Here is a 27,837-nt window from a genome sequence, read left to right as displayed (position 1 = left end):
CATATAAGCAAATTAGAAAAAACAAATGAAGATATATACCAAATAACAAAAGATAGACAATTTTATCCGAATTATTTAGATTATCCGGACTGCAGACTCACTAAAATATTAGAACTAGGGTGCTCTTAAGCTCACCAAAGTTTTGGTGAGCTTAACTCTAAAACTCATCAAATTGATTTCAAACGGCAAATCCGAACTGTTAAAACTCGCCTACCTTACATGTGATGCATCTACATGTGAAATTTTTAAACATTCGAATTAATTTAGTATAAAGTCAAGCGGTCAAAATTAGAAGGTTAATAAATTAATTTTAGTGCATTCATTTTTTGAATGTTTTTGATCGCTTGACTTTATAATAAATTAATTCAAATGTTTAAAAATTTCACATGTAGATGCATCACACGTAAGGTAGGTGAGTTTCAACGGTTTGGATTCGTCATTTGAAACTTGAAGAATAAAAGAAGACTACAAGCAGTCTTCAAAAAAGTATTTTCTACATCAAAAATTTTTACCCTATAATTCTGATCTGATCTGCAAAAAAGAAGACTGGAAGAAGTCAGGCACAAGGTGTAACGTTAACAGCATGCCATCAAAATTTTATAAAAAAATATGTAGTTTTTTGGTAGCTATGGATATATACAGAGGAGGGTTCAAATGTACTCAATTTTTTGTGCACCCAAATGCATCCTATTTTTTTTCTCTGTTTTCAAAGTCCAAATAGTCAATCCGAACTGTTAGATGCGATCTATATATTAAGATGTGCTTGGAGACCAAATTGTATATTTTTTGGAATTTTTTTACTATTTATTAAGCCACTTTAAAAATCGCTGATTCAATAGTTCAGAAAATGCAAAATCAGCGATTTTCAAAGTGGCTTAATAAATAGTAAAATGATTCCAAAAAAATGTAAAATTTGGTCTCCAAGCACATCTTAATATATAGATTATATCTAATGGTTCGGATTGACTATTCGGACTTTGAAAATGAAGAAAAATGATTTGAAAGATAGGGTGCATTTGAACCCTCCTCATATATATATATAGGTTGTGGCTAATTTGCTGCCGGCAGCATTTCTGCCGGCGGTGCTGCTGCCCCTTTTTTTATTTTGTGATGTCCAAACAACAAATACAAACCGTTAGATGTTTAATCTATATTATAATCTACATGGAGACCAAATTTTACATTTTTTGGAATTTTTTTACTATTTATTAAGCTGGTTTGAAAACCGCTGATTTCAATGCTGCAGAAATTTACTGAAAACAACGGTTTTCAAACTAGCTTAATAAATAGTAAAAAAATTCCAAAAAATGTAAAATTTGGTCTCCAAGTAGATTATAATATAGATTAAACATCTAACGGTTTGGATTTGTTGTTTGGACATCACAAAATAAAAAAAAGACAGCAGCACTTCTGGCTAAAATGCTGCCGACAACAAATTAGCCGGACCCTATATATATATATATATATAGAGGTAGGCTAATAAACAATTGATTGTTCCTAGCCTTCCGTGCAACCAAGTCGTTTTCCAATTTTTAAAGTCCAAATGATCGATCCAAACCGTTAGATGTGATCTCCATATTAAAATGTGCTAGGAGACCAAATTTTACATTTTTTGGAATTTTTTTACTATTTATTAAGCCACTTTGAAAATCGCTGATCCAACGGTGGCTTAACCAAACAGTAAAATCAGAAGCTACCGTTGGATCAGCGATTTTCAAAGTGGCTTAATAAATAGTAAAAAAATTCCAAAAAATGTAAAATTTGGTCTCCTAGCACATTTTAATATGGAGATCACATCTAACGGTTTGGATCGATCATTTGGACTTTAAAAATTAGAAAACGACTTGGTTGCACGGAAGGCTAGGAACAATCAATTGTTTATTAGCCTACCCCCTCTCTCTCTCTCTCTCTCTCTATATATATATATATATATAATTTTCCAAAATCTATAGGTAGGTTTGTAATAATAGTATATAAAATATGGAGCATGTACATTACTCTGTAGTCATCATAACTTGTCTATTATAAGTTTATAACCATTTCAAATCCAGTCAATTCAAAAAATAAAAAAAAAGTTTGTCAAACCGGTTCTTGCTTAGTCCCACATTTATAACCATTTGAAATCCAGTCAATTCAAATAAAAAGAGTTCATCAAACCGGTTCTTGCTTAGTCCCACATTGCTTTTTTATTAGAGATAATTTCTCTTTGCACCTAAGACCTAGATGAGCACAATATATCCTCATGAACTACTAGTGAGAACAGAAAAATCCAGCTCGGTTCTATGCTATTGCCAGACTTTTTCATAAGGTATGTCTTTCTTTATTTTTTCATTTACAATTCTCTAGAATATCCTGATATTTAATTTTTTATTTAATAATTTCTGTATATAAGGTTCATTTTCAAAATTCTTCTAGACAATTATATATTTAAACTGAAGCATCCTCAGATAACAAATGAAATAAGAAACGAAATTCACCGATAATTATTTTATTGATGAAATCTAATATAAAATAGTTGTAGTAGTTTGGTAGTAGGGATTAGGGAACCTCCTAATGAACAGTAAGATTTGTTGTTGACAAAAAATTATAATAATTTAACTTTTTATTTTAATATGGATATAAGTTTTTTTTTTTTTTATCAAAAACTATGGATAGAAAGGTAAAAATTATAAAATATATATGGTGCCTTGTATGTTACACTATATATGTATGAAGGCAAAATGTTGAAACAGATTTATTTTTCCCTCCCCAAACCGATTTATTTTTCAGAAAAATAAACAGAATTTTGTGCTCCTTTTAATTTTTTTTATTTGAGTGACCATTGCTACAATCATTTTTCCTCTCTCTCCAAATAATTAAATAATATAATAATAATAAATAAATAAATAAAAAGAAATTTAGTGATATTTATTTGCTTCAATTTCTTGAAACAGATTTATTTAACATATATATTGAAAATTGTATTAAGACATTTGTTCATCACGGTTCGCAGATTTTTTTTTCCTTTAATAAGACACTAACACTAATTAGGTATGTTTGGTTGCAATGAGAATAGGTTATTCTTAAAAACAAGCTATTCGGTATTTGGTTGAGTTAGAATAGCTAGAATAGGGAATCAAATTTGTTTGTCTTATTAGAACAAGCTATTTTCACAAAAACTTGGAACAAGCTATTCTAGCTATTCTAATATTACAACCAAACATACGTTATGGTGCACTATCAGCTAGTTTGTGATTGATTTTGCCAAGCATAAGTGAAGTTTTTGTTCAAAATTGAACCCAAAAGATCATTTACTTTCTAAAATTGCCCTTTAAACCACTTTAAAATTGGACTTCCCTCATAAAAAAATTAATTTCTTGTCATAAACTGCAAATTATATGAGTTGTCTGGTACAAAATCTAATCTATTACCATATATAAATTAACTCATCACAATATTTTCCACAGTTTGAATTAAATTACGATATCTAATTTCTCTGTTCTTTCGATGTTATCTTCAGGACCTTATAGTTTGCAATTTTTGTTTTTTTAAAGTAGCATGTCTCGCAAACAGTGAATACGAGAAAACAAATATTAATGAATTCATTAACGATGATGATATTTTTGTAAAAAAAAATTAAGAATCCACAAGATTAATGCATGCCCATAATTTGTGTTATTTATATGTTTCTCAAATTTCCTTTTTGCTATCTGATAGTTCAATTTACAGCCGAACATATATATAGATTTAATTAACAATTAATAATTGCAGGCATGCATCAAAGGTTTCTTCAGTGTCCAAGTTAATTTCATGCTAATGCAATTACTGTTGTATTGCCCATAGGAATTTTTGATATACAAACTTAAAGTATACTAACAAAAATTTAGGTTTTAATACTGTAAAAAATGTAACTTTGTGCATATCATTATATGAAGTTTTTCAACAAAATTGTGCTGGGTGTTGTTCATAAAATCAGTACGTATATTGAGATGTACTGGTTTATATTTTTTATTAATTCTGTTTCTAAAATCAACTGCAGCTAACAGATACTTTCTTCCTTTTTATGTGGTTGCATGATAGAATCGCTTGTATTTCAGCATGAATGGTTTAGGAAAAGAAAGGACAACCAAAAGGTCAGTATGCATTTGTTTTAATTGAAGAATGGATGTACTATGATTTCTAATTATTTCCATGTATCCTAGCAATGAAATACACACAAAACTTTATACCAAAAAACATGGAATTTAGAATCCTTGTTTGAGTATATATTGGACTGTAGAGCATATCTTTATCTCCATTAAATACTGTTAATTATAGTTCCTTATATTGACACCAGTAGTGCACTGATAATAATATAATATGTTTTTAGGGACTAGATGACCTAAAAGAAACGCTAAGCCAATCAACTCATAATGCATTTTTTTTCCTGTAATGATTCGGTTTAGTGGCCAAATTAAGTGTCGTCAAATCGTTAATTGACCTCTCCTAAAACACCTGATCCTAACAGTCAAGTAGTCTCTTATTGTGTCCTAAGCAAAAAAACTAGCCAAAACAATTGAAGGGCAAATGGGTTTGTGAAGTACACCTTTTGGTAATCCATTTAAGCCTATAAATCAAATATGTCTCTTATAGTTGCCAAATTGCAAATCAGCACTTGTAAGTAAACAATCAAGATGGTACCAGTAGGGTCTATTTGCACCTCATATATCTTAATTTATTAGACAACCAGTCACATAACTGACAAATTTTTATAATTCCCCTCCATTACAGAAATATTAGTACAAACCTGTCATAATGTATGAGAAAACTTCACTAATTTTCTGGTGAGTTTCTTATTGTACCAAAATAAATCTGTTTGGTGGTCGGCTAATCCAACTGCAAAATGCCCTCTGAATACATTATGTGTGACTGTTTGCTCACTGATTCCAAAATTCAGCCGAAAGTCGTGTGAACTATTGGAGCATTCTGGAAGCAAACACAAGGTGTGACTATGTCTCTGAAAGTTTGATGCAGGGCTTGTGAGCCCTCTTTTTATGGTAATATGAATTTATTAATTTAACTTCATATATATTTTCCATCATCTTTATATCGAATATTTGTATTTAATTTATTATGTTTGAAAGTAGAGAAAAAAAAATAGGTTTTTTTATAACTGGAGATGCAGGTTTGGGTAGAAGGAAACCCTAGTGAGGTGTTTGTTCATGTAAATGCAATCAACAAAATTTCCTATCAATTTTGAGGTGTTTTTTTTTTTTTTTGTTCTTGCAATTAGGAATTAGAGGCATTAAATACAAAGTGGATATCCGACTACTATCGCTTCAGGGATCAATCGAAAGGGGGGGGGGGGGACTTCAAGTTTAGCGGCATCATAATTCTCTTAACAGAAGAACGGCGCCTGGTGCTAGCTCCAGCTGGCAACCCTAGCCTCATTCTTCAGGAACTCTTTAAGAAGGCCAATCCAGTAGAGTTGCGAGCTTTGAAGACGGTGTTTAGGAACTTTTAAGTTTTATTTGTATTTGCTTTAAGAAAACTGTTGTTTTTATTTTATGATAATACTTTTGCTAACATGCATTAGCAGTGTATTGGTGCAGGCTGGAGTAGAAAAAGAAATATAATTAGTCGTGTATTAGTGCAGTGTAGGGGGTGTAACAAAAGGTGATAAGGTATTATATGATGAGATTTCATTTAGTTTTCAGGCTATATATGTAATATTTTTTTCCTTTGGCTCCGATGTGAAATGATGTAATACAATTCCTTTTTTTAATACAAGTTTTTGACAGCCTCTGTCATGTTATATATATATTTTTGAGCTCTCGGTTATTAGTGTTGAGCTGTTCAACTTCTTTAATATTAATTATTGATGAAAAAAAGAGCCAGCCCTCAATTATTAGTGTCTAAGATATGCCATAAACTTTTTATGTTAAGAAAAATATCATAACTATTAATTTCATTTTTATTTTAAAATTTGAAATTGAATTGTTGATCATCTTGGTCATTTCCATAAGACACTTAGATGTTTAAATATTTAATCTGATGTTGAGGAAAGCATATATAAGTGAAGTGGTGTTTCTTATCGGATTTCATTTTATGGTTTGGAGCTGAAGCTCAAATTATATCTTTTGGTAGTGGGCTTGAAAAGCCTTCTATAGTTCTATAGTTCTATGGGATAAAAGAAAACACTCCATTCCTTTTGTGAAAAAATATTTTTAATATTTCTAAAAGTAAACAAAGTTCGAATATGATAGAGTCGGGTATCCTAGAGTGAACTTTTTTTTGTATTTCTTGTTCATATGATTGATTGACGATAGTCAATATGTTGCCTTAAGTTGCATTACTTGTGGTTTATCTAAGAGATTAGATTGTGTAACAACCAGCTAATAAAAGTAATGAACTTCAAAATATCACTGGCTGAGGTAATTAGCAAGGAACAATAATTACACGTAAGGCTAGTGTGATGATTAAACGTTTTGATCCAGCTATCACATATCAACAATGGTCATGTTGCTGGTTTAATATCACAGATGCATATAGGTGTTTATATGTCGTCAGATTTGACCACACGTGAACATTATAAGGATCACGTGTTTTGTCATTAATATTTCACGGGTGTTGTTATCTTATGTCTGAGACATTTGGTTTTCCTATTTAAGGTATGCACATCAGTGGTTGGTATCCACTGCTCACCATAACAGGGAGCTATAAAGACATCTTCTCTGTGTAGAACTTATGTTGGGTAGTACATATATGTCAATAAAACGAATACCCCTTATTCACATCCTGGTGAATGCTGAGTAAGTTATAATATCCCTAGGGGCTCCTTGATAGAGATTATATTATATGTGCACACCATGATTAACCGGATTCAATCATGGATTATAATATGATGTTCACGTGTCAAGAAACATAATCGATGATACAGCGAGAATGACAACATCCTACCTCGTGTTCATCATTGGATCATCATGAGATATTGGAACAACACAAGCAGTGTAATATATTGTCTATATTGGATCAACGATATTATCAGGTTACATATCATATGTATAATTGGATAGTCAAGGTGTGTTGCTAGACACTAACCTTGTTCAACTATAAACGGGTTGTTCCAGATTGCCAAAATAATACAGATCCAAGCCAGTCACACCTATAAGGTCCCTGATCAAGATGTCATACGAGTTTATGACACTGTGCTAAGATGTTGGAAACAACATGCATATTAAATCAAATAATGCGAGTCATTATATTGATCAACACTATGAGAGATATGAGGACTAATAAAATCAATTTGTAACTGGCTGTTCACATGATGATTTGATTATGTGAGGTATGTTAAAACTGTTATTCTCGTTGATTAGTTCATACCATGTTATAGAGTATTATCACATGAGCGTGTGGATATGTGGTATTAGCAATTTGGACTTATGATTCAAGAGGTATGGCCATTTGAATAGTTTGATCATGGTCAAACATTGGTCAACATGTTTGACCAAGAGGAGAGTGTTGTTGACTTGGTCAACAAAATGGAGAGGGATGTTGTTTCTTGTGTAAGCAACCTTTAGAATGAAAGTTGGATGAACCAATGGTCCAATTGGTCATTATTATATGATATTACTAATATGTCCTCATTTCATATCATCTCATTTTGATAATGGATTAGGGCTTTAAGATAATTGTGAAATTATATATAAAATGACATTCATCCACTTTCATCTAACACAAATTCATTTCACAAGTTTGAAAAATAGATTGAGATCTCTCTCTCCATATTCCCTCCTCTCTTCTCCTTCTCTTGGCCGAACCACACAAGGGAGTAAGCAAGGGGCGACTACAAGCCGAGCTGTGCCACCGCTGGACTGCCAACCTCCGCCTCCACCACCTGTCGAATCGGCTTGGAGACCGCGTTGCCGTCGCCGTCTGCCACTCGAGCCCGCGCGCCCCATTGAGCTGCGCCGCCGCCGCCTCTTCTCGCCTCTCCTTGTGTAGAGGCTCTCTCTCTCTCTCTTTCGTTTTCTTCTTTTGAGATTGATCTAGATCTTTATCTCCTTTCTTTTCCTTGTTTCGAGTTGAGAATTAAGTTTGAAGAAGATATCGAGAGTGTGTTGATGTGCTCAGCAAGATCTATTCAAAATGTAGTGAGCTAGCTTTCAGATTCACAAGGGCAAGAGGATCTGAGCAACTAGCTAGCATTGATCTCCTCATGTTCTTATTCAATACTTTGGTGTGCGAAGCTTGCGGTTTTCTGTTTTAAAAACTGTAACAAGGGAGACTAAGGCGCTCACAAACCATATCTCACTCTATTTGATTGGAGAGGTATGACTTACAATACTTTGCTAAATCATGTATGTGACATGATTCATAAACTACATGTGATTGATTGTGTGTTTACGATAAGATCGTGTCTAGATCGCTAGTGAAATTTTTAAAATATACCTAGTTGTTAGATACATAATAATCCTATGTAGAATATGCGAACTTTTTCTTATTGGTGTCACCAAGCACTCCAAGAAAACTCGAGCCAAATATTTTATTTGATGCCGACGTAGTTAGGTTATTACGTACATATGATTTTGTTTTTCATTTTCTCCCCCCTATGCGTATTCCAACATAGTTAGCACTCTGTCGTTTTTATATATTTTTTATCAGCCAGGTAGCATGTTGAGTCCAGTGGCTCTCTGTTCAATAGTCAATAAAGTGGCACCTATATATACATGTTGGGCCGTACGTACCGCTCTAGATGATTTTCGAAGTGCTCGGAGATTTGGCAATTTTTGAAGAATTTATTTATTATCTTTTAGATAGGTAAAAAAACACTTGATATAAAAATTATGGGCACTTCAAAAGCAATCATTTCAATTAGTCTAAAAAAATATTAAGAAGTTTCAAAAGTTTTACAACTTGGTCTTCAAATATATTTTTTTTATGAAGATCATGGTGAAATGGTTCGATTTGACTGTTTGAATTTTAAAAACAATAATATAAATTTATATTATGAACCGATCTGTGATATAGGGGTGAATTCAGAATTTTTGTCAATAGTGAATTGAGTTTAAATAAGTAAATAACTAATCAGTTTAAATCCATTAACTAATTGGGTACTCGATAAAAAAATATAATATTTTAATATATATTTTTCAATGCTTTAATTGATGCTCTAACTTATCATTCTAATTACTAATCATAATTTAAGAAATTTACTTTAATTTTAACCTTAAATTTTACCCGAATTACAAATAAAAAATTCAGAGGGAGGCAAATTTTTTTTCAGATGAAACAAAGTCGGTTGAAACCGATAAATCTTCACTAAAATTCAAAATCCAGAAGAGAACGACTGGTCCTCCTGGTTACATGTGGGTCTGCCCCTGCTGTGATATAAATATCACCAAAACCTCACTCTTTTGATGACTTCAATACATGTGGTTATGCACCTTCAGTTACATGTGGTTATGCATCTTTATTCTTTAGTGAGTGAAGAAAAAACATAACGTAATGTGATATGATTAACACATTTTAACTTGGTCATGTCATGTCATGCGATTAAATTTTTTTACATAATGTAACATGATTAAATTGGTGCAAAACATTAATCAACCGTGACATGACTAGTTATATTTAATTATTTTTTTTCAGATTTGACTTTAGTCCATAGAAATATTTAAAATAAATGCTAAAAAAGAATTAATATAAAGAACTAATATTGGAAAAATTAGTTACGTAACATGACCAGATCAGTTTACATGAATTAGTTTACATGATGTGTCGTAATGTATCATTTACGAAAAATAATACACGTCACGCAACATATAATTCACGTCACGTAATCAATACGCATAACGTGACGTACCGTAGTATATCCGTATTGTACCGTTACGGAACCGGTATTTTTTTTTTGAAAACTTAGTAGTAGCTACCAAGAGTTACGGAACCGGTATTAATTTCCTTCACTGTGCACCCGTGATCATACATTAATGATGCTGCTCACTACCTTACAAGATTATTTGGGTCCTATGCTGCATATTCAGCCCCTGGCCACATGCCCCCATGCCTAGCCAATACAATTTTACCACAGAAGTTCAAATTTTAAATTACTCTCTGAAAACCACATGAGAGCTCCAATCTGCCTATAAAAACCCCATAGAGGTACAAATTATTCATCATCCAATCTCAATCTGCATTCCAAATACTTGCTCCATTTACAATTTTAAACTCCAAGCCTTTCCCATTTTTGTATAATGGATTCTCGCAAAATGTTTCCTGCTCTTCTCCTCTGCCTTCTTCTCATTGCTGCTACAGGTTTGCTTCTCTTTACAACTTCCTCTCCTGATTATACTGATTTTTAAAATTTTACAAATGTCATATTCAGTGGCGTAGTCAGGATTTGAATCAAGAGTAGACAAAAAATATTAACAATTCAAATTTCTTCAAAATATTAAAGTACAAATTCAAAAACTACAACTTGCATAATGTGTAAGAAAATTTGGACTTCACAGGACAGGGCAATAAAATTTTCGAAGTGGGGCGACAAACCAACAACCCAATACAATATGAGTTTAAAAAAAGAGAATCAAAATCCAGAATAGAGCAGATGTCTAACCCCAAGCAATGGTGGCTCCGCCACTAGTGGTATCTATCTTTAAAGTTTTTATTTTATATTAAATCAATGTTGTAAATTTAATTTACTGTTTAAAAATTTTAGATGAAAATCAGTTTAAACATCTGTCCTGAAATATCTAAAATGATGATGTATATAAATATATTAACATTAATTAAATTACAACAAAAGGTATATTGATGCTAGTATCTATTAAATTGATAAATGATACTGAGAATAATAAAATTAGTATTCATAGCATCCGATTACTTTAACAATTACATCAATATTAATTATTTTGTAGTGATAAAATGACACTGAGATGAATAAACAAAGAATAAAATCAAATCATAGAGGTTAAGGCTCATGCGTGAGATTAAATTTTAAGTAGAGTCGGATTAAGAAAAATAACTCTAAAGAGGCAAGAAAGTCTTAAGAAAGCTTAATTCAAGAGAAATAATATTAAGAAGAGGAGGGTTCAAATGCACCCAAATTTTTGTGTACCCAAATGCACCTTATCTTTTTTCTTCGTTTTCAAAGTCCGAATAGTCAATCCGAACCGTTAGATGCGATCTATATATTAAGATGTACTTGGAGACCAAATTTTACATTTTTTTTGGAATTTTTTTACTATTTATTAAGCCACTTTGAAAATCGCTGATCCAATGGTCCAGAAAATGTAAAATCAGCGATTTTCAAAGTGGCTTAATAAATAGTAAAAAAAAAAAAATTCAAAAAATGTAAAATTTGGTCTCCAAGCACATCTTAATATATAGATCGCATCTAACGGTTCGGATTGACTATTCGGACTTTGAAAACGGAGAAAAAAAATTTGAAAGATATAGTGCATTTGGGTTTATTTGAACCCTCCTCTATTAAGAATTTATCCACTAAGAGGATGTTATTTGGACGAATCACAATTCTAAAGAGTCTGGAGGAAGGTTAAGAAGTGTTAAGGAGCTTAACACCCACATAATTAGAACTCCTGGGATATCATGATTATATTTATATCCAATCCAATTTGCGTCAGATAGATCTGACGGATAGAATGTGAAAATGATGTCATATTTTTTTATGGCATGAATAAATGCGGATATGCACCCGTGATCTTACATTAATGATTCTGCCCGGTAGGCCAGTACCCACGACTGTTTGAAAATATTTATTTTTAGAATTTTAAAAAAATAATATGGCAATGGGTTGTTCTTTATATATATATAAATGAGACCGAACTACTTACTCAGTCCCGAGTTTTCTGCCAATGATCACACGATGTGGAAAAGCAATGAAACTGGATTATTTCAATTTCATTAATTTCTAACTCAAATATAAATTAATTTATACATAAATTCGCTGCTTCTATTGAGACCAAATAAATAATTAGTTCTAGTTTTTTTTTTGTTTTTTTTTGTGATCAAGACATGCTGCAACTTCCGAAAACCACTGAGACTGAGATACCCAATAAAAAAGATAATCAATCTTTTTCTTGATAATTTATTTTCTAATTTCAAAAAATAAAAAATTGTGGCTTTAATGTCTTCCCAAAATGATAGCAAATAAAAAGCAAAGGAATCCACAAAAAAAAAAAAACTACAAGTTATGAACTAGCTTACAATATTATTTGGGTTCCCTCTGAATCATATTCAGCATATGGCTCCATATCTACCTAGCCAATACAATTTTAACCACACGTTCAAATTTTAAATTACTCCAATCTGCCTATAAAAACCCCATAGAGCTACCAATTATTTCACCATCCAGTCTCAATCTTCATTCCACATAAAATTAAACTCCAAGCCTTTCCCAACTTTTGTTTAATGGATTCTCGCAAAATATTTCCTGCTCTTCTCCTCTCCCTTCTGCTCATTGCTGCTACAGGTTTGCTGCTCTTTACAACTTTCTCTTGTGCTCTTGTTACAACTTCTTGTAAATTTCTTTTTCTTATTAACAGAAATTGGACCGGTGATGAAGGCTGAGGCGAGGCACTGCCTTTCGCAGAGTCACATGTTCAAGGGTGCGTGCTTCAGCAACAACAACTGCGCAAATGTTTGCCGCAATGAGGGTTTCCCGGCTGGGGAGTGCAAAACCACAAGGTTACAGAGCAAGTGCTTCTGCAAGAAGGCTTGCTGAATCAAGTTGCTGATTTGTGAGCACTTGTGGTTGTGTTAGGTTGTTCTGGCTAGTTAGTTTTGGCCTCGACTGCTGTGTTGGATTGATAATAAGCCTATGGCAAGAGTAGTGTTCAAGCTTAATTTGGTTAGATTATATATGCTGTGATTTTGGTGTTTAATTAGTAGAAGTATTTCCCTTGTATTTCATGAATGTGGTTTGAAATTAAGTTATAATCAGTATCTTGAACGAAATGAAACACTGTTTTAAACCATGAAACACATGGATGGAGTAAGAAAAATAGAATAGGAAGGGCATACCTATATAATTATTCTAAATATATGATATATTTTTGTAATTTTTTCTAAGAAAAAACAAACACGAGAAGAAAAACATTTTTTGGATAAGCGACGGGCAAGTGTCTCCTGTGGGCCCAAGTAGCAGAGTGAAACACCGTAGTGCTACAAATCGGTACCTGACAGGAATTGCTTATAATATAAAGCTTAGTGCATAATTAATGAATTCAAAATGGCTATGTTTGGTTGTGGAATGTGGAGTAAGAGGTGGAATAAATCTCTTACTCTATACTTAAGTAGTTAAATGAGGAGTAAAATAAAAGAAGTAAGATGGAGTACGAGATGAGTTAATCTGGAGTTAATTACTCCACCTCTCTAGATGAATTAATTTACTCTACACTTACTCTACCTGTAGGATCCACTGTCATATGCAGATGTTCGTTTCCAACACCTTAGTTCTCTGCAAATTAATGTAAGTCGTGAGTTAAATTACCAAACAAGATATAAAATATGTGGAGTAATATGGAGCAAGTCATTTGATCCTCTTTTACTCTACAATCAAACATCATTAAGATGAAGATGAAGGGACCAAAAATAAAAATAAAAGCAGGAAAACGGAAACGGTTTCCTTAGCACCTTATTTGGATGGAGAATAGAGGGAAGGAAAAGGAAAGTTTTTAATTAATTTTATACAGTTGGATATTTGATAAGAGAGAAGATTAATGAAAATGACGTAGTTAACCTCCTTTAATTTTCTGAAACTTATGTTCCATTATTTCTTAAATTGAAGCCTAACAGAGACAAATCAAATAAAAAATGTAAAAAAATATACTAACCTTTATTTTTGTTGACAATCCTGTTCAGACTGACATTGTGTTGATTCATACAAGTGCTGATTGTACTAAGACCCAAAACAAACAAAAGGAGCAGGGTCAGTGGATCCCCAAAACAAAAGATTCTTATGGTACAAGCAAACAAATATTCATTGAAAAAAGTTCAGCAATAATGGTCCACAGGCCTGATGAAATGGTACAGTAGACAAAATTAATTGCTTTATCATATCAACATATACTCCAATAGTAATTAAAATTTCAGCTTACAAGAAATGTGAGTCATGTCAACCTGTGGTCTCTCTGCGAAACATGGTAGACAAAATGGATTTTTCTTATTTAAAAATTAAAAATTTAATTCTTTGAGAAAGAGAATGATTGTCTTTTTTTTTGAAAAATAGATAACACCACATACGGTTCCACAAGGTGCAAATTTTTCTAGTGTTTTTTTAGACTTTAAATTCCATCCTGGCCACATATTTGCCCGGAAACTAATCTTGATCACAAATTTGATGAAAACTGTCTTGAAGGAATCGCATCATTTACCAATAGTGCAGTCCCTCCTATTTTTCGAAGAATAAACAATCAATCCCTTTCTCTCGAAGATTTTTTTTTATTTCTAAATAAAAAATCGACAAAATGCAATTGTAAACGAAGAGAAAAGTAAAATCACTATCTCTATCTCATACATACGCCTCAACTGAGAAACATCGCCACCTTATCCTTCAAGCTACTTTTTTTCTTCACCAGTGTTTCCCTTTCCTCCGTCAGTTTATTCTATTCTCTGTACACCGCTTTCTCATTAGTTTCGACTAAAGAGAAATTACAAACTTCTTCAACTAATTAAATTAAAGGTTCTTTAACGGGTGGTGATTTATTCAGTAGTGGATCCAAAAATAGATCCAACAAGATTTTGGCTTAATACTTGACATTATGTTTGCCCTTTGTTGATAACATACCCTCAAATCCTTGACCTATGTTCTAACCCCTCTATTACTGTTAAACATGCTATTGAATCAAATGGAGAATTGGTCATTTTCAGGAGAAACTTGCATGACATTCTCTTGTCATAATGGATGGATATCACTCATGTCATTTCTTCTTATACTTTCACTGACTCCTCTAACTTACCTCAGTGAAAATGGGATGTTAAACTGCATTTTACTACTGCTTCCTTATATAACTTTCTTTCTTTTAGGGGTGTCACCATTCCGTGTGCTGATGTGTAGTGGGTGGTACCAATACCTTTGAAAATAAAAACCTTTATGTGGTTATTGTTCAAAAATAAAATTCTTACAAAAGATGTTCTCACTGTCAAACATTGACAAGGAGATACCACATGTCTCTTTTGTCACTGTACCATGGAATCAGCCTTGCACCTTTTTTCTAAAATGCCCTTATACTGCTCAAATTTGGTTTTAGATGGGTAAATTCAGAAAATTTTATGGTGATTAGACATCTTTATAAAACATCCTACAATTAGCACTGTCTTTGAATAGTCATAAAAGACAGGCCTTGTTAATGGTAATTAGTGCAATTTGTTGGTGTGTTTGGAGAACAAGAAATTCTCTTTGTTTTGATAATGCACCTCTTCCTTCGATTAGAAATTTACTTCTACTAATCTATTCCTTGTTGGACTATTGGACATGATACAAACAAAGGAATATCAGGCAGTTCATCAATGAGTGGATTCCAGAAGATTTTGATATGGTACCAATACAGTCCCTCTCTCCTTTGCCTCTGCTTAAGATGCCTCCACTTGATCATGTACCAGTGGAACCTGTCTTAATGGTTGCCTGAAGCAATGAGTTTGGATGTCTGTTAGGCTTTATTTGCTCCTGTCATGCTTGAACTTTGTAATAAAAGGGGTTTACCCTTGTTACTGGCACAATATCTTACTATGTCTTGGTTTTTGCTTGAATATTATAGTACCTGTTAAGTTGCATGGCAGATGATGCTTTTGTTCTTGTTTTGATGGGTTTTTAGGTTGGATGTAATTCAGTTTTGCCTACGGTCAAGGTTCTAGTGAGACCATTAGAGGCACTGGTTTTTTCAAGGGTAGATTTTCTTTTCTTCTTTCTTTTTATCCAACATATCCTGAGCCGAATTACCAGTTGATGGAATATTTGTATCCTCTATTAAATTTTTTTTCTCGCTTAGCGTATAATCACTTGAATCGGTACGAGGTTTAGATGTCAAGCATTTGAGTAATCCTTTGGTTAGTTTGGGACCTGGCACGGGTTTTGAAGCATTTTTTGAAGGATCATTCTTGCTGATTGCAGTGGCAGTGTTCTTTATCAGCAATTAGATACTGCAACAATTACAAAACTAAACCGTTGTAATTAAACTTGATTCCCTGAATATTTTTTTTGTGCAGACTACACACATTAGCATTATAATGTACTTGCAAATAACAAGAAACAAAAAAGCATGCGCATGTAACAGGAGACTTAAATCAGCTTGGTGGGGAATTACTTCAATCTATTTTGAAGAAAAAATCACTACGGAAAACCTGTGAAATGTGAATATTTACTGACAAAATAATGTTCTCATAAAACTAACCAAACTGCATGCCATTAGCAAATATCTGCAAAAATGAGAAATGTTGGTGCTTGGTACCATTTGCAAAGGAAATAAATTATTGGGTGTTGATTCCTAACAACTCAACAGAAAAATAAAACTTAAAATTAAATCCTCTAATACAATAAGAGTCCAGCATTTGTGTCTGACCTTGCTTCAAGCAATCAAATCTACAATATGAATACCAGTCAAAATATATACTCATACCAAAGTGCCAATTTTATATTCAGAGAAACCCCTCAACAAAGAAACCCTGACCATTTTGAGAAATTATTAACTGGTCCAACCATCAGATTCTTGTTAAAAAAATGTATGAAATTACCTCTTCAGCTATGCTGACAAGATCATCAACGGCCAAATCTGTCTCATCATCACTAATAACTATTTTTTTCTTTTGAGCCCTTTTTCTTTCAAAACCTTTTGCGCTTTCTTTTTTATCTTCTCTAATTTATGTTTCATCTTTTCTCATAGATCTGCTATGCCTTTGTCTTGTCTAACACCTTTGCGGTGCCACCTCTGCTTCATCAAATTCATCGGGATATTTATTTGATGTCTTTCTTCTTTGTTTTCTTTTTACAGGTTCTTCTTCATTTTGGTCCTCAGATTTCTCTTCAGGCCCCCTTTTCTTATTTATTCTTTTTACATGTTTTTCTTTGATTTGGTTTGCATCAGATCCAGTTGCCTTAGTTTCTGTTTTTTGTTTAAGCATCCAAAGAGGTAGATACCTTTTTGTTTCAGCCATCCTCTGGCAATTTTTCTGGTTTAGTGATGCACAGTTAGCTCATCTTTCTTGACCTACATATTTACAAGGAAAAAAAAAAACTTCTTTGGAAGATTTTAAAAGAAATGAAATTAAGGTTGTGTATGCAATGAAGTGAACTTTCTTGAACAAAAGACCCCGTTTTGTAAATATTAGGAAGCATAAAAAAATAAGGTAAGAACGATAAACACTGATACATTGATGCTGGCAACAATCTGGTACAACAATAACCAAGTTTTTAGTCCCAAACAAGTTGGGGTAGGCTAGAAATGAAACTTAACCGGAGTCACAATGTCACTAGCAATAATCTGGTATTAAGAAATAGCTTAATATACAAATGACTGTTTTTCTCTGAATTCATAAAAGTCCCAACAAACCTCAAAACATTTTAACCTCAAATTTGGGACAACTATAGTGACTTCTTCCTCTACATCACATTCTTCTCTTTTTAATTCATTTTTTCTCCTTATCCTTTTATCTTGTTCCTATATGATACTACCAACTTGCATAATAAGAAGAAAAAAATAACACAAGCAACTTTTTTTTTAGAATCATGACAGATGTTGTTTTTGCAAAAACCTTAGCTAGATACAAATTAACACATGATATGTAAGCTAAATTATTCAAACCATACATCCCAAACACACAACCAAGAAAGTTTGGTATATAATGAAATCATTCATTAGGCTTAACTCTGAAACAAAAGTTTTGTTTGACACTTTAGAAATTACATCCAGAGAGAGCGAGGGGGTGGCACCTCCTTTTCAAAATTGTTTGTGAAGTACCTTACCTAAAATTAGAACCTTCTACGCAAGCCGTGGTTTGGAAATTGTATCTAAAGGCGACAGCACACGATCCGATCGTTGAGCGATTTCACAAACCGACTGGTTGCAACGCTCGAATCAGAAGAGGAGCCCAGTGTCGATTCTTCCTTGACTTGTTGATTGATGATCAGACGAAGAGGAGAACATTAAGTGGGGCCCAATGGTCAGCGAGACAAAATATTCTTGGGCCAGCCCGTATAATTAAAGTTTTTGTTGGAGCAGCTATTTTATTTTATGGAGGAATGAGACTATAAGGTAGTGCATATTACGAAGAGCGGAAAAACTAGCACGGCAGAGCCGGCTCTATTACGAACGGTATGGTATGTGTAGTGGTTAAATGATGTACTTTGGGTTACGTACTGTGATTATTTTTGAAAATTTGACACAATATATTACATGAAAGGTTTGATTACGGCACGTGGTCATGTGAGTGGCAGGTAATTAGAATTGTTAGGTCTTAATCAAATGGTGAATCTTAAATAAATTAATCTAAATTATAAAAAAAAATAGCTAAACGTGACCGGACACATTTTTTGGACAGGTGTGACTCATGTGGCGTAATCATTTGTGTGTTGTGACCACTCCTCAATATTTTGATCATAACACAACACGTGAAAAATTGATTTAGTCACGGTACATGACCAAAGTCACAACATATTAGTCACGGCACAACACGTTTTTCCACTTTGATATTACAGATAAACCTATATTATATATATTCTATTTTTAAATATTTAAGCAGTCGATCTGAACTATTAAATATGATTTTTGTATGAAAATCAACTTTTATAATTTTCAAAAAAATTTAACAACTTCTTAGATATATAAAAAAATCCCAATTTTTTATTTATATCCAAAAAAATAAATAAAATTTTAAAAAATATTCAAAGTCCGACTGTATTTTCAAAACTATCCAAACCGGAATTTTTTTTTCCGAAAATGGAATTTCCCATTTTTTTTATAAACTCGTTTACATATATACATATACATATATTATATATCCCTCCTCCTTATTAAGGAGCTTAATGTCTAGATCCTACAAGGGTCCTAATTTGCTGTTTTTTTTTCGGAATGATGCTCAGCCGTTGAATTTCCAGATCGCACATAGATGAAATTTTCAAATTATGAGCTTCAACACTTAAGTATGCACTGGTCGCGCCGCATATGATCCTAGTGCCGCTCCGCATATGATCCCAGTTCCCGTAGACCGTGCGCCGCACCCATGGAACGCTCCTCTGAACCATGCACGGCACCTACGGACCGAGCCTGTGCACCGCGCACCCTTTTTCTTTTTTTCTGCTGAAGGCGGGATTCGAACCCAGTTGGGGTTCTGTTGGTGCCAAAATTCTTACCACTATACTAGAGTTAACATGTATTATCTTGTAGATAAATATAGTATTTAACTATTTTTCTCTACAAATTTGATTTAAATTATCTCTCCTCCTTATTAAGGAGCTTAATGATTTCTACTACATAATTTGCTCTCATTGCTATGCACGGGCACGATTACTAGTACATATATATAGAGATGGGCTACAGTGAGTTGCGAAGTAAAGCAACTATTTTACTTCACACTCATATTTTGCGATTTGAAAATCCAAACGACCGATCCGAACCACTCAACATGATCTCCATATTGAAATGTGCTTGGAGACCAAATTTTACATTTTTTTTTGGAATATTTTTACTATTTATTAAGCAATTTTGAAAATCACTGATCCGATGGTCCAGAAATTTTTACTGTTTTTACTGTTCACAGCAAAACAGCAGTTTTTAAAATTACTTAATAAATAGTAGAAAAATTCCAAAAAATGTAAAATTTGGTCTCCAACCACATTTCAATATGGAGATCACATCTAACGGTTCAGATCGGTCGTTTGGACTTTCAAAATAAAAATAAGGCGTGAAGTAGAAACGTGTTTTACTTCGCAACTCACCGTAGCTCATCTCCATATATATATATGTATTATATTATATATACATATACATATATTATATTATATATACATATACATATATTATATTATATATACATATACATATATTATATTATATATACATATATTATAAAAAAATGAGTTTATAAAAAAAAAACCAAATGACGTTTATAAACAAAATACCGATCGTTGTATGTCTACCATTGAATGAAAACAAGATTCTAAATAGCGTGCTATAGCACCCTAGACTGACCTCTGGTATGGTACCAAGTCCAAACTCAACAGCCAAGCACTAGGCAAAGGCCGCTGGTATAGTGCAACGCACTAAAAACATCAAATTTGACATTTGCTAGTAAATCAGCAAGTATGGATTGATATAGGGATCAAACTGCAAAAGCGTTTACACCAACATATAGAGTATTAAAAAATACACAGAATTGACACAAATTTCAATTTATTTGGATTTTTCTACAGTTAGTTATGAATTTCCAAAGTTTAGCTTTCAAAAAAACTTTAAACAACCATAACTTTGGCTAGGAAAGTCGGATTTGCGCGTATGATGACTTTTCAGAAAGAGGGGGACGAGACGGATCCGAATATCACCCGGGGGCCACCTCTGGATATACAAAGCATCAGAATTTCAAAAAAAATGTCATTTAGTGCCTCAAAAATTCAGTTTAAGTTTTCGTTCAACGATAGATACAACGATCGGTATTTTGTTTAGTCAAAAGTCTAAGAGATTATTCAAGAATTATTCATATAATTATTTTAAACAACGATAACTTTGGCTAGAAAAGTCGGATTTGCGCGTATGATGACTTTTCAGAAAGAGGGAGACGAGACGGATCCGAATATCACCCGGGGGCCACCCCCAGATATTCAAAGCATCAGAATTTCAAAAAAAAAATGTCATTTAGTGCATCAAAAATTTAGTTTAAGTTTTCGTTCAACGGTAGATACAACGATCGGTATTTTGTTTAGTCAAAAATCTAAGAGATTATTCAAGAATTATTCATATAATTATTTTAAAATGCATTTACTATTTATTGTGTTTGTTTGTCTATCTCCAAGCAACTGGTATATGTCGACAATAATCAAATAATCCAATTATCTCCGAGCAAACGGTAGGCATACAATGATCGGTATTTTGTTTATAAACGTCGTTTGGGTTTTTTTTTATAAACTCATTTTTTTATAATATATGTATATATAATATAATACATGTATATGTATATATAATATAATACATGTATATGTATATATAATATAATACATGTATATGTATATATAATATAATACATGTATATATGTATAGAGATGAGCTATGGTGAGCCATGGAGTAAAACGCGTTTGTACTCAATGCCATATTTTCATTTTAAAAATCCAAACGACCGATCCGAACAGTTAGATGTGATCTCCATATTGAAATGTGCTTGGAGACTAAATTTTATATTTTTTGGAATTTGTTTACTATTTATTAAGTATTTTTCAAAATTGCAATTTTGCTGTAAATAGTAAAAAACAGTCAAATTTTCTGGACCATCGGATCAACAATTTTCAAAAATGCTTAATAAATAGTAAAAAAATTCCAAAAAATGTAAAATTTGGTCTCCAAGCACATTTCAATATGGAGATCATGTTGAGTGATTCAGATCGGTCGTTTGGATTTTCAAAATAAAAATATAGTGCCATGGAACACCAACGCATTTTACTCCATGACTCACCGTAGCCCATCTCATATGTATATATAATATATGTACATATATAGTAAATGAGCCGATTTTTTTATAAATACCCAAAAGAAATATAAAATTACGAAATTTATCCACTGTCTGATTGAAATTCGAGAAATACCCAATCCGGTTAACCAATAACCGGATTTGGGAAAAACTTCCGGTTAACCATTAACCGGTTACCCATTAACCATTCAAAACAATATATCCGGTTAATGGTTAACCGGAAAGTTGTTGGTTTTTATTTTTTTTTTAAACAGAAATTTTAAAAAAAAAAATTTTGTATTGAAATATTAGAAATGTTGAATATATTTCTTTGAAAATAGATGAAATACAATATAATTTGATTTATTAGAAAGACTGCAACAAATAACCCGATCAATATTTTTCAGGCCGGATTTTTCGCGGCTGTAAGAAAAATTAATATATTTCTTTATGTGTTATTGGAAAAAAAATAAAAATGCTTAAATTCTGAGTTATTGATCCCGGTTCAAAAGTCACTTCTATGTAATCCAGAAAATATTGTAATCCTTCTAGGGCATTTAATTTATAAAAAGTTGTATCTATTTTGATAATTCTTTTTAATAACAATTATTAAATAACTTAAAGTTTATATTTTTTTCAAAAATAGATACAAACTTTTTATAAATTAAATGCCCTAGAAGGATTATAATATTTTCTAGATTACATAGAAGTGACTTTTGAACCGGGATCAATAACTCAGAATTTAAGCATTTTTATTTTTTTCCAATAATACATAAAGAAATATATTAATTTTTCTTACAGCCGCGAAAAATCCGGCCTGAAAAATATTGATCCGGTTATTTGTTGCAGTCTTTATAATAAATCAAATTATATTGTATTTCATCTATTTTCAAAGAAATATATTCAACATTTCTAATATTTCAATACAAAAAATTAAAAAAATTAAAATTTTCTGTTTTTAAAAAAAAAAAAAAACCAACAACTTTCCGGTTAACCATTAACCGGATATATTATTTTGAATGGTTAATGGGTAACCGGTTAATGGTTAACCGGAAGTTTTTCCCAAATCCGGTTATTGGTTAACCGGATTGGGTATTTTTCGAATTTCAATCAGACAGTGGATAAATTTCGTAATTTTATATTTCTTTTGGGTATTTATACGGTAAATGAGTTTATAAAAAATAATAATAATAATAATAATAATAATAAATTGGAAAATCCCATTTCCGGAAAAAAAAAAATTCCAGTTTTGGAATTGAGTTTCCGGAAAAAAAAATTTCGGTTATTGATGTTGAAACCGGAAAAATTTTTTAGTTTTGAAAATACTGTCGGGATTTGGATATTTTTTGGATATAAATAAAAAAAATTGATAAAAAATCACTACATTTGAATAGTTCATAATTTTTAGATCAATTAATTTTTCATCAATCTAAAAAATAGTAAATAGGAAGAAAATTCTAAGAATTATAAAATTTGGTCAGCAGGTACATTTTATATTTAGATTATATTAAGCGGTTCGAATTAACTGTTTGAACTTCAAAAACAACTATATAAGTTCATAGCATAGGTTGCTCAGTAATATGCATATTATTAGCATATCCTCACTCTTGAAAAATATGTGTTGTTTTTATAGGAAATTCCTCCCTTAATTATTATTTAATAGGAACCGGGAGGAGTGAGTCTATGGTACTATGCATATTACGATTTGGCACCGTGCTACAGCTCTATATTCGAGTTTTCAAATTCTAATGATCCATCCGAACCGTTCATCTTATTCTCCATATTAATATGTGTTTGGAGACCAAATTTTACATTTTTTTTAAATTTTTTTACTATTTTTTTAGATATTTAGAAAATCACTTGATTTGAAAATTCTGGACCATCCAAAAACAGTGACTTTCAATAAATTTAAAAAAATAGTAAAAAAATTTCAAAAAATGTAAAATTTGGTCTCCAAACACATATTAATATGGAGAACAAGATGAACAATTCGGATCGACCGTTAAGATTTAAAAACTCAAATATAGAGCCGTAACACGGTGCCAAATCGTAATATGCATAGTACCATAGACTTACTCAACCGGGAGATATTATAATCTGCAAAAGCAATCTTATTAAATGCTTGTTATTGCTTCTGAAAACAAACAGTCATTAACAGCAAACAAAACAACGATGTTCGGATAATCCTATGTAGAATATGCGAGGTGTCAACAAGCACTACGAGAAAACTCGAGCCAAATATTTTATTTGATGCCGACATAGAAAGGTAATTATATATGATTATTTTTTCTTTTTATTGTTAGAAATATTAAAAATATATTTGGAAAAAGGAATGAGTGCTATTTCTATCATATGTAGAATATGCGATCTTTTTCTTATTTGGTGTCACCAAGCACTACAAGAAATCTCGAACCAAATATTTTATTTGGTGCCGACCTGGTGCATATTTCAAATATATTTTAATCTCTGTAACTGTTTTGTATTGTATCTGCTACTGGAAATCCACTGTAATTTTCAGCTGTAATTAGAGAAGAAAATTAGTAATATCGTTATCAGTTATGTCACGTAATGTTACGTGTGTTGATCACGTAACGTGACTTGCGTATCATATTACGTGACACATTATGTGACCAATTTTTTAAACATTAACTTTTAATTATAACTATTTTGGAACAACTTTTTATTTTTTGATACATTTTGTTATTATTTCTTTGAACTAATTTAAACTTGAAAATAATAATTAAACACAATTAATCACGTCAAGCGAATAGTTATGTCATGTTTGATCACAGTATAACCACACATGATTATTCGCATGATATGATTATCATCTACTATTTTAGTCACGTCATGTCACGTTTTTCTTTCCCTATGTAATACAATGTCTACGGTTTTAAGTTAAACAAAAAAAAACATAGTATTATGTTAATTTTATATATTTTTGTCAGCCAGACAGCATGTTGGGTTCATGGATTCTTTGTTCAATAGTAATAAACAGGCACGGATACATGTTTGCGCTGTACCGCTCTCTACACATGAATAGATCATTCGATATACCGGGAGATGCATTCTTTATAATTTTTTAATAAATACAAAATTATTTGGTCTAAAAATTTCAGACTATCAGGAAGTAGTGATTTTTTAATAGTTCTAAAAAATATTTAAATAGTTACAGAAATTATAGAATTTGGTTTTCAACTATATTTTGATGTGAAGATCGTGTTGATTGATTCATTTCGACTGTTTGAATTTTGAAAATGAAAATATGAATTCATTAATCCCACAAAGTAACTCAAACTTTGATTTTAGATTCAGATTATCCGATTATAATCTGAGTCAACAAGAATATGCCACTATCCGTGAAAAGTAAAAAGTGACTATTGTTGAGAGTACATTGATAAAAATTGTTATTTTTGAATGTATTGGTATTGTCAACAAAAATGTTTGAAAAAATAATATCAATAAAAATACACTTTTACTCTCACGCAAAATAACAATTCAGCTTGAGGTAAAATATACATAACTTCTTTAATATCTATGCTAAAACAGACGATCGGGTCAACAGTCAACACTTAAAATTTGATTTACTTAGGTAAAATGAATTCATAGGAAAACATCATTACAATTAAGTTAGGAAATCAAATAATATACTGAAATTGTTGCATCCATAGCCTCCCCCTTATCTCCGTCTAGTTTCTAGTATAGTCCGTCCCATTTACAAAGAATATATAAGATCACACAAGAAACTCCCTAAAAGTCTTCATTGGATCCGATCTTATCCTACTTTTTGATGACACGAATAAAGGGGCATATGACACGAATAAATACGCATAATCCTGCCACGACTGTGACAAAAGTTTCTATTTTTAGAAGTAAAATCATTATTGAAAATAAGATGGATTGTATTTTCTTTTATAAATAAATAAAGCAAAATTAATGATTTGGTTCTATTGTGGAAAAGTCAGTGGAACCACACTAATAATTCGATTTCACTGCTTTTCATACCAACAACCACACAGTGTAGAAAATTTATGAAACCGAATAACCGTTAGTTCGGTTCCATTAACTTGTACATTAAGGGCGTGTTCGGATGTCACGGAATTACGGAATGAGAATGGGAATGGGAATAGGAATTCACTTTTGAAAAAGTGGGAACCCACGGGTACGGAATGCACGGGATTAATTATGGGAATATGAGAAAATGAGTGTTCGTTTGTATCATGGGATTAATTGTGAGAAATCTTTATTTATTTTAAAATATGTATATTTATTTGTTTTAGTTTAGTTTAGTTATAAATGATTTTTTATTTAATTATTGTTTTTGAATAGTATAGCGTTATGTTTGTATTGATTTTAACCAATTAAGTTAAAACTAGCTTAATATAAAAAAAGTAATTAAATATAAAATTACAATGAAAAAAACTGTCGTGCCACCATCTATTTATTTAGACCAATAATATATTGTAAATTTAATATTTTAATGGATTGTAAATTGTAACATTTGGTAAACATATTTTTTTAATTATGTTGTGTGAAATCTTATTTTTCTTTCTAAAATATTTGATATTATACAATTATGTTTATAAATAAAATTATTAATAATGTAATTAACTAAAATATATTAAATAATAACATATCATTCATATTAATTATTCTTTTATAAAATATAAATATTTTTATAATTAGATAAGAAATATTTAATGAGGTTAAATAAGAAGTATTAACTAAAAATATTTTTGGTAAAATAATCGATTTAGTTGCATGTCCAACCATCAATTAAAAATAAGAATGCATCATGCATCATATTTCAAAATTAACCAAAAACGATCAGAGAGGGAGTTCGGATCCGTCTGTATTCAATAGTCCCACAAGAAAAGTACTAAATAAGATATAAATCTTCGTATATAGAACTTCTATCCCGTTGAGTTGTTAGTGCAGTAGAGAGAGGAGAGAGAGTCTTAAAAGAAGTGATAAATAAACAAGAAATGCTGAGGTGGAAGACAGAGGAGAGGAGAGAGTGATTTGGGAAAAAAAAAATGCACTCTGAGTGCGGGTTCAATTTTTCAAAAAATTGCACTATATTGGAGACAGATGGGAACATCCCAAAGGAAATTTTGGCTACAAATTGTGGCTACCGAACACCTTATTGGAATTACTGCCCCATATAATCCCAACCGACGAAATTCCCATCAATTCCAGAGGCGCCGAACAGGCCCTAAGCTTCTACTGGTCCTAGTACTTTCTGATTTTTCTTTTTTTTAGTAAATGCACGCAGCTACAACTTCTAAAAATTACTGGGACCTATTGATTCGGTCTCAGTAAAAATTCCAATGAGATTTAAAAAAAAAAATAATCCATCCTTTTTCCTATAATTTGATTTTCTAATTTTTAAAAATAAAAAATTGTGACTTTAATGCCTTTCCAAAATGATAGCAAATAAAAAACCAAAGGAATCTACAAAAAAAAAAAAAATACAAATTCTGAAGTAGCTTACAAGATTATTTGGGTTCCCTTATCATACTCACCGTATGGCCCCATATTTTCCTTAGCCAATGCAATTTTACCACACGTTCAAATTTTAAATTCCTTCAATCTGCCTATAAAAACCCCATAGAGGTACCAATTATTTCATCATCCAATCTCAATCTTCATTCCAAATACTTGCTTCAAATAAAATTTTGTATAATGGATTCTCGCAAAATGGTTCCTGCTCTTCTCCTCTGCCTTTTGCTCATTGCTGCTCCAGGTTTGCATCTCTTTACGAACTTCTTTCTAACATTTTTTTTTCTTCTTCTAAATTTCTTTCTTTTAAACAGAAATTGGACCAGTGATGAAGGCCGAGGCGAGGAACTGCCTTTCACAGAGTCACAGTTTCAAGGGTGTGTGCTTCAGCGACAACAACTGTGCAAATGTTTGCCACAATGAGGGATTCCCAAGTGGGGAGTGCAAAACCTCAAAGTTACAGAGCAAGTGCTTCTGCAAGAAGGAGTGCTGAATCAAGATGCTGATTTTTGAGCACTTGAGGTTTTCTTGCTGAATTAAGTTACAGTTGAATGTTGTGTGGTATTGATAATAAGCCTATGGCAAGAGTAGTGTTCTAGCTTAATTTGGTTATAGATTATATATGCTGTGATTGTGGTGTTTAAATAGTACAAGTATTTCGCTTGTATTTTATGAATGAGGTTTGAAGTTAAGTTATAATCAGTCTTGATTGAG

The 27,837-nt window shown here is 31.8% G+C and overlaps 1 protein-coding gene and 2 long non-coding RNA genes across 4 annotated transcripts; 1 reads left to right on the top strand and 2 right to left on the bottom strand.

The window, feature by feature from the left end:
• Positions 1-10,042: 10,042 nt before the first annotated feature.
• Positions 10,043-27,822, top strand: LOC144556871 (defensin-like protein CAL1). 2 transcript variants are annotated; one of them, XM_078305358.1, is made up of 3 exons: positions 10,043-10,269; positions 12,519-12,729; positions 27,665-27,822. In XM_078305358.1, exons 1-2 carry the CDS (start codon positions 10,209-10,211, stop codon positions 12,695-12,697), a joined length of 240 nt encoding a protein of 79 aa, XP_078161484.1. In that variant the 5' UTR covers positions 10,043-10,208; the 3' UTR covers positions 12,698-12,729; positions 27,665-27,822. The 2 variants fall into 2 exon arrangements, with proteins under 2 accessions (XP_078161484.1, XP_078161485.1); XM_078305359.1 differs by lacking the exon at positions 10,043-10,269 and adding an exon at positions 12,068-12,445.
• On the bottom strand, positions 12,718-14,704 carry LOC144556873 (uncharacterized). The gene is made up of 3 exons (XR_013512510.1): positions 14,073-14,704; positions 13,809-13,873; positions 12,718-12,791 (listed from the first exon to the last, which is right to left on the bottom strand). It is a non-coding gene; the product is annotated as an uncharacterized LOC144556873 (long non-coding RNA).
• LOC144556872 (uncharacterized) lies at positions 16,586-18,107 on the bottom strand. Its single transcript, XR_013512509.1, has 2 exons — positions 17,933-18,107; positions 16,586-17,139 (listed from the first exon to the last, which is right to left on the bottom strand). It is a non-coding gene; the product is annotated as an uncharacterized LOC144556872 (long non-coding RNA).
• Positions 27,823-27,837: the final 15 nt, after the last annotated feature.

This window comes from Carex rostrata, chromosome 7, assembly GCF_964058835.1.
Source record: "Carex rostrata chromosome 7, lpCarRost1.2, whole genome shotgun sequence".
NCBI lineage: Eukaryota > Viridiplantae > Streptophyta > Magnoliopsida > Poales > Cyperaceae > Carex > Carex rostrata.
The sequence above is the reverse complement of the archived record's forward strand: the minus strand, read 5'-3'. Positions and strand labels throughout refer to the sequence as shown.

Excerpts from the sequence above, each read along its gene's own strand:
- LOC144556871 (XM_078305358.1), top strand. The coding sequence starts at position 10,209 with ATGGATTCTCGCAAAATGTTTCCTGCTCTTCTCCTCTGCCTTCTTCTC. Across the intron at positions 10,270-12,518 it reads TCTTCTCATTGCTGCTACAG|AAATTGGACCGGTGATGAAG; the intron begins GTTTGCTTCTCT and ends TCTTATTAACAG.